Raw genomic sequence first — 12136 nt, 5'->3', positions numbered from 1 at the left:
TGAGTTGACTTCATGGTGGAGCACATAAACACTCAGAGACATTATGACAATATGGACTAACTACACAAGGAAACAAAATATATGGGCATAAAAGTGTACATAATTTAAGAGAAACTATGCTCCTTAAATAATACCTGCAAATGCCACATTATTTAAGACCTAACAATGAGTAAGTAGATCATTTTTCATTAAAATGAAACAAAATAAAAACCCAAATACAATTTAAAATAACTTGTTTTATATCAACATTACACAGAACTGCCACAGCCCCAATTATAACTACATAATTTTATTCTTCTGGCTGGTCAGTTTTGAAGTATATTCTTTTCACACCAAAAGGACCTGGCTTGCTTATCTTTGAAGGGCAAAACTAGTTTCTTAATTTGATCTTTACCAAGTAGCAACATATCAGCAATTTCCTCTCTCCATTTTAAGGTCTACATTGATCTAAGTCCTGTAATATTATATACAAAAGCTAAATACAATGAGCAAATAAAATATAAATCACTAATATCCTTCATAGTGGTACCCTGTTTAGGAACTAGCATACTAATTTTCCTAGAGCTGTTCCCCTGGTCCTTATTTCTCAGATTTCTATATAAAAGATGGAATAAACTTAGTATTATTTTAGCTTTATGTGTCATCTAACTAAAGTAAGTTATTATAATTCTCAAATTGACAGAAAATGAGGTTGACAATATTCCATAAGTCTCCATTTTTATTTAACCCACTTATTTCAGTGTCTATTGTTCAAGTAAAATGCATGAAATTCATCATGCAAAATACAAGGCTCAAAATAAACAACTTAACCTGAGTAATTAACACTTTACCTTGACAAAAGCATCATCTTCCACAGAAGCATCTCCACTCAACTCATCTGCTTCTTGTTTTTTACCTGTGAAAGAAGGAAAATGGGCTAACAACCAATATTTTACCACTTTAAGAGCAAAAACCATTCCAATTTTACTCTGCAATTTCACTCTCCACTCCAAAGTCAGGTAACAAAATTAATGCCAACTGCTTATAAACCATCTGGTCACAGCTGTCCCCCCTCCAAAAAATAAAATACAATAAAATAAAATAAAAAACCAACCAAAACTATATACAAATCCATGTGGTCTTACTGAAATAAGCTATGCCAATAATTCTACATATGAACCCAACATCTCAACTGACTTAACAGATATGGTATATTTTCCTTTACACCACTTGAATTCTCTATCTTCATTTCTCTCAGAAATAGCAGTACCTTTCAATGGTGTTCTATCAAGTATATATAACCAAATACCTGCTAGCTAATTAAGTTCAAGACTTGTATTACCATAAATAATCTTCAACAAGGTTTCTCTAAAACAAAATTCTCCCACTTTAATCTCCACCTTTCTATCCAACTTGATTATGTATTGCTCTGTACTGTTTATAGGACATTTTGCCTCCCAACACAGAAAAGCAAGTCCTCAAATACAGTGACTGCTTTTATGCTAATTTTATGTATTTCTCCAAAAGCCTTAGTATGAATAGTGCTGGTCACTTAACATAATGACTGATTTAACTGACTCAAGAAAAGTAGAAATTATTTCAAAATAAACTGTTGATAGCTTCCAGATGGACTAGACTTTCTCTGCCCAGCCCACATCTCCAAAACTTTGCAATTTGGTTTAACTTTAAATATGTTATCCACATTTCAAAAAGCTTTTCACAGAGTCAACGCTAAAAGTTTATTATGTCTTCAGTCTAGTCCATAAAAACCTACTTAGAAATCAGCAAAATGCCAGAAACGTGGTCAAAAAGCACAGCTGCTGGAACTGTAGTATTTAAAACTTTAAAAAAAAATTTCCGTTTCTTTTGAAATATGAATGGCCATTCTTTCCTGAGACTAGCAACTAATAATAAACTTTCCCCCACTCTGCCTATAGCAGGCACTGACAGTACTACCTACTTCAGGCTTCAGTGACCCCTAAGGTAGAGAATTTAGCTGATGGGGTAAATTTTTTTTTTTTTTTTTTTTAAGTTAAGGAATATCTCCCTTTCCCTTGTCTCACCCAACCTCTTTCACCTATTCCCAATTCAAAACCCTTTCCATGAATAAGTGATAAAAGGGAAACAGGTCACTGTCCTTCCAGGTATGTTAAAAACAAGATCAGGAGCAGATTTTCCTTTTACTTGAGTAGTACCCAACAAGTTGTGAGAACCAAATGAGAACCAAAAGTGTGGAGTTTAGTGTTGTATGAACTTCCTATTTAGAATAATTTTACAATTATTGTCTTCATTCCCTGTGTCATCAAGTTTAATTTCTATGTTAGAATTTCACACAACCACCAAAAAAATCTGTTATTCTGTCCAAAAGTCTAAAATTAGTCTCAAATTAGAAGTTACTATAAGGGCAACCGCTAAGAAAATCTATTCATCATCAAGTGTATATAAGTTGGGCTTAGTGGTATATGTGTGTAATCCCAGATACTTGGAAGGGTGAGACAGGAGGATGGAAAGTTTGATGCCAGCCACAGCAATTTGGTGAGACACTGTCACAAAATAAAAAAATAAAAAGGTCTGGAGCCATAGCTCAGTGGTAGAATACTCCTGGGCTCGGTCCCCAGTACTGCAAAACAAGGGTAAAGGGAGAAAAAAAAATAAAGAAAATGTTTAGTAATCCATTAAAGAAGAAGGAAAAAAAGTAAAGCTGTCCCTTTCCTGTGTGTGTGTGTGTGTGAGGGGAATGAGTACTAGATGAGAAAGAGCTCATTATATTCTCCTTTCTCATTAGAGGGAAAAAAATCATAATAAAAAATCTTAGATGCTATCTTTTGGGAAAACAAACTTTTTAAGAATCTGGAAGCCAGGAACAGTGGCATATGCCTATAATTCATGAGTTCAAAGCCAATCTCAGCAATTTAACAAGGTACTAAGCAACTCAGTGAGACCTGTCTCTAAACAAAATATTAAAAAGGGCTGGGGATATGGCTCAGTGGTTAAGCATCTCAGCGGTTAAGCATCTCAGCATTCAATTCCTGGTACCAGGAAAAAACCTCTGGAGTTCTTTCCTCCATAAATGTACCATCAAATAACCTATAGAACAGAGCTTTGGGGAGAACTCCTTAGATCATTCACAGATGCTAAACCTACTCCTTGCAATCAAAAACTGCTTTACAATTTGCAAAGCATTTTTTTTTAAAAGTGCACTTCATTTTACCAAACTCCCTATGGTACATGAAGCAGCTTATCACAATTTTACAAAAGTGAAAATCAGTCTCAGAGGTTAAATAGCTTGCTTCTAACTAGCAGAGGAAGATGAGGTCTCTCAATTCTAGTCCTAAATTCTTTTTACTACATCTTAGTATGACCTGCTTAAAAGACATTATTCTAGTAAGGAGTGGGTAATAAACACAACTCATAGACATTATCTTGAAAAGGCAGCCCTCAGCGTAATGACAAACTATATATATTATGTGCACTCCATGGTGAGTCCCACTTGCTTTACTTAAAGGAAAATCAAATTACACTCCAGCAACAAAAACAACAGCAGTCACTACTACAGCTTAAGCTGCATCTACAGGCCAGGCACTAAGACAGATGCTTTATATATGTACATGTTTTCATAAAAGAGAATATGGAGGTTGAAAAATTAATAAAGATTACAAAGCTAGTAAATTTAAACCCAGTCTGTTTTCACTCCTGGAAGCCATTAGTGTTTTCCAGGGGCTACAATGTATCAGCTGCTTAAATGTTATCTCTTTTGCTGAACATAGAGGTTCCAAAAGCCAAATCTATAAAATTTAAAAACTGTGAGATTCAGAGAGATGAGGCAACATGGCATATGACACACAGGTAACAAGAGGCAGAGGAAGGGTATGCAAAAGGTCTAACTTTGCTACTCCATACTGTTTCTATAGGCCATATAACATGAAAGCACTAGATGTTTAATGTTATCTGCTTATAAATTTAAATACCATGAGCCAGGAGGACAAGATTTCCAAACGCACAGTGACAAAACTGGAGCAATAACCTGATAGGTACAGAGTGTTTTAAGAAAACTGAAATTTTACACTAGCTTCCATAATCTAACTTTGGGCTTGTTTTGTACATCACGATTGAGAAACTACATTGTAATTTCTTCTTTTCTGACAGAAATAATATCCCTCCCCAACTAACTCACTTTTGTTTTTTGGTTTGATTGGTACTGAGGATTGAACCCATGGTTGCTTAGCCACTGAGCCATATCCCTAGCCCTTTTTATTTTGAGACAGGGTCTTGCTAAGTTGCTTAGGGCCTCACTAAATTGGTGAGGCTGGTTTGAACTTGTGATCCTCCTGCCTTAGCCTACGGAGATGCTGGGATTACAGGTGTGTTCCACTGTGCCCAGCTTATTGTTAAAATTTATGATGTGCATCATCCAGCTGAGAACCCAGTACAACACAAAAGAATGAGGAGATGCTCAACATTATTTATTTCTTGGAGTAAGTCCTAGGTTGGACACTATATTAGGCCCAAGGCCTGGACTTCTACCTGCTCCAACTGGTCCAAAGTAAACAAGGTCTGGACTTCTATCAGGACCAAATGGGACAAAGGTAAGAGGTGATACAGCAGTCAAACTACCCTCATGTGCAACCCCATCCTATCAGCAAGATTATATACTATAACTTTCATGATGCCACCAGCATCTATAGGTCCCTAACATTTGTGAAATCACACAAATGATGACTTAAAGAAAAATCAAATTCCTTCTACAATCCAACAAGTAAAACTACCTTTAGCACACTTTCATATAGTTAGTGTTCCATTTAACCCTGTGCCTGCTACCAATTAATCAACAAACTGCTCTACCTCTTTTGTTCTTCAGGGAATTTAGCATAAGCCATAGAAATGTGAATTGGCCCAAAGCAACATGATCACGATGAAGAGGCTAACTGAAAGTTTAATGTAGACCAAGCCTAACTTAATGCTTTGAGGAACAAAATTAGAAAATATGAAGGACAGTAAACATTGTCTGAAAAAACAAAATACAAATGGAAGCAAGATTAACCTCCCACAGATTTTTAAAAAACATATTTTTAGTTGTAGATGGACATAATACCTTTATTTAACCGATTTTTTTATGTGGTGCCAAGAATTGAATCCAGTGCCTCACACATACAAGGCAAGCACTCTACCACTGAGCTACAACCCCAACCCTAACCTACCACATCTTAAGGAGCATAGTAGTATCATAGCAACAGATGACAATTTTGAAGTTACATAAAATTTATTTAAATGTTCTTTGCATGATTTTAGGGTCTGAAATAAAATGGCAAAGTAAAACCACACACCGAAGTTTTCACTAGAAACATCCCTTAACAAGTGAATTCCTACAGGTCCACAGAAAGTGAGCTGCTAGGGCCAAGACATGTTTCAGAGCTCAGAATTCTAAGATTTTAGATTAAGTGAAACCTCCCAGTGCCTTCTGGCACAGTATTTCAAGCAATCATATAAACATTTAGGCAATGAAATATATGCATAGTCACACATCAATTAAATGTATGCATATTAATATCAAATGGATAAATCACTTTATCCATCACTTTTGCCACCAAACGTAAGAAAAAACTTTCCTGAACAAAGGTTTTCAGAACTTTTGTATTTCAGGATTATAAATAAAGGATTATGGATCACCAATTGATTTTACCCTTTAAAGGAAAACTGGTTCTTCATCTAAGGGTTTACAGTTTCCTTTTTTAAATTTAGAAGTACCTCCCAAAACAAAATTCATTTATTAAGTAGATTTTAAAAAAACAATTTTGCCAAAATATTCTGTGGCCAAGTAACTTTACTCTTTAAATATTCACAGATGCTACTATGAAATGTTTAAAAAAAAAATAAGCTTAGTCATAAGATTCAGAGAATAAGCCCAATGAAACAATATTAATGCTTCTAGCTACAACCTCTCCCGAGTGCATGCAGTAAATATCCTAAAACAATCAAAGACAATGCCTTGTGTAAACTGCTTGTGTTTTAGCTTCTATTAAAATGGCATTTTAGTAATGAAGCCATATCTCTAAAGCAACTTGTACATTGTCTTAAATATAGTCATCTAATAGTTTATTTTTTCAAAAAAAAAATTTACTTATAATTTGAGCAGTAACCCACACCTGTAATCTCAGGAGGCTGAGGCAGGAAGATGGCAAGTTTGAAGGCACTCACAGAAACTTAAGAAGACCCTGTCTCAAAGTAAAAATAGGGCTGGGGATATGGCTTAGAGGTAGAATGTCCCTGGGTTTAATCTCCAATACCACCACCACCAAAAAAAAAAAAAAAAAAAAAAAANAAGAGAAAATGATGCAATGAAAATACAGTAAGCACAGTATGCACGAGACTGCTGCTGGTATAAGGTGGCATACTGTTTCACAGAAATTTTTTTAGTAAGTAGGAGTATACTCTAAAATGAAAAGTATAGTACAGCATAATATAGCAAATAAAAGTGTAGTATAGCAAATACATAAACCAAAACATAGTCATTTATTATCATTGGAAAATGTTATGTACTATAAATAATTATATGTGCTATACTTTTATACAACCAGCTTTTCTATACAATAGCTATATCACTACACAACAGCAAATTTTCACCTCCAATATAATCTTATGGGACCACCATCATATCCTTGGTCCATGGTTAATCTAAAAGATAGACCAGATGAAAATTTGGCTTAAAAGTATTTGGAACATAAGCTGGGCACAGAGGCACATGCCTGTAATCTTAGCTACTAAGAAGACTAGAACAGGAGGATTGCAAGTTTGAAGTCTGCCTGGTCAACATAGTGAGTGAGACTCTATCTCCAAGGAAAAAAATAGGGATGTGGCTCAGTGGTCAACTGTTCCTGCGTTCATTTGAAAATACTGAATATATATATATATATATATATATATATATATATATATATATACATATTTACATAACACATATATGGAATGTAGAATGTGAACAGCAGTATTTGGAGACCTCATAGATATGCACTAATGATGTAATTTATAATGCAAAAGCAAGTGCCTCCATTACCATGCATTCCTTGGGAGAATTAGGAGAACACCCTTTACAACCCTTCATAAAATCTGTAGAAGTAAATTTGTACTTGCTTAAACTGTGTCTCTTCAGTGGTTTTATTTCCCACTACCTCGGGAGAAATTAGGTTGCTTAAAAGACTAACAGAGACTACACTTTATATATCTGTGGCAGAGATGCTATGTATTTACCAAATCACTTTCTTTCCTTCCTGGACACTCAGGAAGGTCATTTCCTTGCCCCCTTTCATCTAACTGAGGTACTGTGACTACTTCTAGACAGGCAGTGTGAGCAGATGGAATGTATCCTACTTGTTGGCCTGGTTCACAAACATTCTTCATGCATGATCCTCTCCTTCTTCCCCTACGTGGGTAACTTGGAGGGCTTGTGGCAAAGATGGTGGTGTTCCAGGCTGAAAGAGCATACATTTCTGATTCATTGTTTTGAGAAGAGCTCACCATGAGAACAAATCTGCAGCGTACTCTAAGAAGTAAAGCTTTCCGGGCGCAGTGGCACATGCATGTAAACCCAAGAGCTTGGGAGTCTGAGGCAGGAGGATCATGAGTTCAAAGCCAGCCTCAGCAAAAAGCCAGGGACTAAGCAACTCAGTAAGACACTGTATCTAAATAAAATACAAAATAGGGCTGGGCATGTAGCTCAGTGGTCAAGTGCCCCTGAGTTGAATCCCTGGTATCAAGAAAAAGAAATAAAGCTCTTTTATATATTGTTCAATTAAGGTGTGAATATTGTGGTTATAGCATCTAGTACTAATAACCCTGACTAGTTCAACTTCCTTGTATCTACTGTGTGGAAAAGTAGAGTGCTTAATCTATGCTTATTGAGGTAATGATTACATTTTTTCATATTCCAGTTGTTGCTAATTCTAATTTACATCCTTTATGTCAAATGGTTACAAAGGACTAAAAGTAGTACAATTAAACCAAGTCAGGCATCAAAATCACTGAAAAGCTTTTGAAAAGATACTGCAGATACCACCCACAGAGAGATTGATTCAGTAGGATTTCAGATGAAATCAGGAATCTAAACTTTTTCTAAAGCTTTCCATGTGATTCTGATGTACAGCAGGCACATTTGGGAATCACTAAAGTTTTAATGAGAGGAATGTAAGACTACCCAGTCCCTTTTGGCACCAAGGACAATGTCTTGAACATAGAGAACATTGAATAAGAGATCACAGAATTGGAGATTTGTAAATAGATGCAGAAACTAGCTTTAGGCAAAATAACAAGGACAGCCCTGTTTTTCATTAAAACAATTATTCCCTCTTTTCTATTCCCTCCCTCTGGTGGCCAAAGTTTTATGTTTCCTTCCTCCTATCAAAATGTAGGACAGATGGTGACCAGGAAGGAAGGAAAGGGAAACCTTTGCCTACTCTATATACCAAGGAATAAAATAAGTGTCTCTCAAACTATGACCAAAGACCCATTGAAAACCAATGCTTTTGGACAATGCATTAAAAATGAGTTACTGGAAAATGCAATTTTAAAATAAATGACATTTAAATGACAAAACTCAATTTTTTATTATTAGTTTTAAAATACTTAAAAACTCATTGTAATAAATAAAAAAAACATAACAAGAAAAACATAATAAGAAAAAAATAAGCATCATGGATTGGCCCATTCAGAAGATTACCTACAATTTGCCAAACATTGGCATAAATTGCCAATAAGCAAAGTCTTCCATCTGTAGACATTTCCATTTCCACTGACAAAATACATAAGCAAAAAAGTTGCTTTTATTTTAGCACTGTAGGCATCGCTTAGCAAGTGGTGAGTATTTTTTTTTAAAAGAGAGAGAGAGAATTCCCCAATATTTATTTTCTAGTTTTCAGCGGACACAACATCCTCACAACATCCTTGTTTGTACGTGGTGCTGAGGATCGAACCCGGGCCGCACACATGCCAGGCGAGCGCGCTACTGCTTGAGCCACATCCCCAGCCCCATATGTATATATTTTAACAGAAAGTGCTTTTGTTCTTTCTTCTGACAATATGTAAGTATTAAATTTCAAAACTAAGAGTCTTATAAACTAGTAAAATTTCCAATTTCACAGTAAAAGAAACAAACTAATTGAAGGGGGAAAAATTGCATGACCAAGATGAAATTATTTTCAATATAGATACCACAAAGTAATAAAATTTGGCAAAAATAGCACAATGTAGTAATTTAGCAACTAGACTGAAAAACTGACATAATGGTAAAAAGCCAATACTTAATTGTTTATAAACTTAGTTTAAAAATACATTAAATATCAATCTTGATCAATTTTCCTTATAGAAGTTTGGTCTCTAAAAAATGTTTTTCAAACTTCTTAATTAAAACAATCTTAGGAAGCTGGCAGATTAGCTCATGGTAGAGCACCTGCCTAGGATGGGTGAGGACCTGGGTTTTAGCCCCTGTACAACAAAGTAAATATAAATAATAATCTTATCTGCAGGTACCTTAATTGTAAATTAATTCAAACTAAGTTCTGATTTGGGGTTTTATACTATGCTCTTTGTAATTTATACAATATTCAGAATAATGGTAGGTGAAATTCAAGAAGACTAGAGCTATTTGTCATGCATGTCCTAGAATAAGGCTTATTAATTAAGTACTCGGTAGTCTGTACAACTTCTTAAAACACCTTAACATCAAAGTTATGGAAAAAATAAAGTTCAAGTATCTTTATAATCTTATCAAAGGAAAAAATAACATACTGACAAAAATAAATGCTTATTCTTTAAAAAATACTGATACTGAAAAATTCCTTAAGTATACTGCTGAAATTATTTCTAAGGGTAAGATAAATGAAGTTTCTAGTTAAAAAAAAAAAAGAGGGGGGATATAAAAAGAAAAGTAGGTGAGAACTGAATAAATCAAATGAAATTTACTCTAAATGCTAAAATCATTAATAGTCAACTCAAATAACTTGGAACTGTGATTAATACACAGCATCTGTCATATTATCACAACATGCCAAATAAAAGATATGAATCAAAACCCTATAAGAAAAATGGTTAATTCCTAATATACTTATTTTTTAATTTTTATACTTCTCCATTTTAGAAGATCCATTTGACTTCTCAGCAGAGGAATCTTGACATAAGCTTCTCTAAACATAGAGTAATGTATCTTTCAAGGTGATACAAATGTATCTCTTAAAGGGCTACCCTGAGTCCCCATTACATTAAAAGCCACAGCCCTTCTTACTCTTCTAAATTCTGTCTCCACCTCTGCCATTCCCATCTCACCGAGGAAATGCTTCTTAGCCCTTTTCAATTTCCTTTTGACACAAACAGGGGTCTCTCGAAATAGTGAGTTGGACTAGTCCAGATGCTGTTTGCCTAAGGATAAAGTTCAAAGTCCCCTCTTTTCAAGATTAACCAATTCAATTATTTTATTCTAATTATAATCACCCAGTAGTAGTAGTATCATTTGGATCACACAAAGCAGTAAAGAAAGTTAGATTACAAAACAAAATGCTTTAGATGTCATGACATATTCTGCATGGAAACTATAGATAGCTACCAGGTTAGGATACAGATATAAGTCATGTCCACCCTCTGCCTGTCCTCTGAAGAGAGGGATTTGCAATTATTCAAATAAAGAGTTTACTCACCAGACGCTTCAAAAAACACCCAAGTGTTATCAAAATGTTTATTTAGCTATATACTAAATCACCATATCCTGGAAATATACCTAGTCTAATTTAGAAGTTATAAAATAAAAATCTTTAACATTCCTATAGCTTCAAACTTTTTTTAAAGCTAATTAATCATGATTTTTCCCCCTACCTTGTTAGTACAATTGGTGAAGTCTCTTTGAATTTCACTGAAAATTATTAGAATGTATAATGGCATAAATGCAAATTAAGTTCACCAAGTCAAACAAAATACTAGCATTAAAGTTACAGAATTTTAAAAAACTAGAGAGAACAGCAAGGAGCCAAGGTGAAAGATTTGGTAGGAATTCCATCAATACTCTGCCAATTGTGGGGCAAGGTAGACATGTATTAAAGTGGATTTTATTCTTCCAAGTCTTCACACTATGAAGAATCATTACGCAACTTGACTTTATACTTTTGTATGGAAGCAATAAAGAACTGTTCTAACTTTCTGATCAGCTTCAGCCGAATCTTAAAGGATACAAGTTACACAGAGCCTGGCAACAGTAACTTTTCTTCCTTGACCCAAGAAGGCAGAGTGCCAGAGGGAAATAGCAAAGAGTAGCACTATATAAACAGGGCAAGTGGCACAAGAGCAGAGGCAAGTTATATAACCAAAATATATTTTAAAATATGTTCATAACTCGTAACAACCTTTGCCTTTGGTTGGTTTCTTGTTTGGAGTATCAGTTGAAACAGTTAATTCAATATTATCTGGATCGCCTCCTTCCTCTTCAATAGCCTACATTAGAAAGAGAAGTTAATATGCTACACAATCTATCTAAACTTATTTTATAAAAAAAGAAATGAAAAAAATTAGCAAACCTCAAGCCTCAAGACATTAGAATTGCCAGTTATCTCATAAACCTACTTCAAAAATTAAGCTACACCAAAGAGTGAAGGAAACTTTCAGGGGAAAAATATTAGGTATCAAAATCACATGGAACTTTAAATTCTACCGAGTCGATAATTAAATATCATACATCATTGTACTGAAGAAAAATCTAAATATGCTCTATTGCAGAAAAGTTTCTAGCTACTAAAGGAAATAACTAGGTTTTTTTTTTTTTCCCTTGATCTCTATAGCGCAAACTTACTGCTCCTCTACTACAATTCCACCGCTCAAATAAACAGAAAGCTAATCAGGGATGAAAACGGTTATTATACTGATACAAAAACTAAAAGCCCAGTGAAAACAAGACCTTTTTCTCACCCACCCATCAACTCCCACTACCAATTACCCCAAGATGGGAAGGAAACGGTTGGGCACAATTAAACGGTAACTTCGCAGAAGTCACCAGAGTAACCATTCCCTCCGAGCCCAAGAAATGCACACGCTCACCATGGCTAAAGGCTGGGAATCCAGCGCCTCCCAGGTCTCCACGATCGCCCTTGGGAGGCCGCGCCGGCCGGCCGCTGCCCTCGCAGCCCGG

At 35.1% G+C, this 12136-nt stretch overlaps 1 protein-coding gene across 10 annotated transcripts in view; it reads right to left on the bottom strand.

Moving 5' to 3' along the window:
* Positions 1–12136, bottom strand: part of Sltm (SAFB like transcription modulator) — a 60894-nt gene that overhangs the window by 32134 nt on the left and 16624 nt on the right. For 4 of the 10 annotated variants that reach the window (XM_048792954.1, XM_048792956.1, XM_048792953.1 and 1 more), the window contains exons 1-3: positions 12046–12116; positions 11358–11445; positions 831–895 (exon numbers count right to left, since the gene is read on the bottom strand). In XM_048792954.1, coding sequence (XP_048648911.1) covers positions 831–895; positions 11358–11445; positions 12046–12048 — 156 coding nt within the window. In that variant the 5' untranslated portion in view covers positions 12049–12116. Of the gene's footprint in view, positions 1–830; positions 896–11357; positions 11446–12045; positions 12131–12136 lie in introns of those variants that run through there. The other 6 variants (XM_015480605.2, XM_048792950.1, XM_048792952.1 and 3 more) reach the window with 4 other exon arrangements.

Source organism: Marmota marmota, unplaced genomic scaffold (assembly GCF_001458135.2).
Source record: "Marmota marmota marmota unplaced genomic scaffold, marMar, whole genome shotgun sequence".
NCBI classification, from domain to species: Eukaryota; Metazoa; Chordata; class Mammalia; order Rodentia; family Sciuridae; genus Marmota; species Marmota marmota.
The sequence above is the reverse complement of the archived record's forward strand: the minus strand, read 5'-3'. Positions and strand labels throughout refer to the sequence as shown.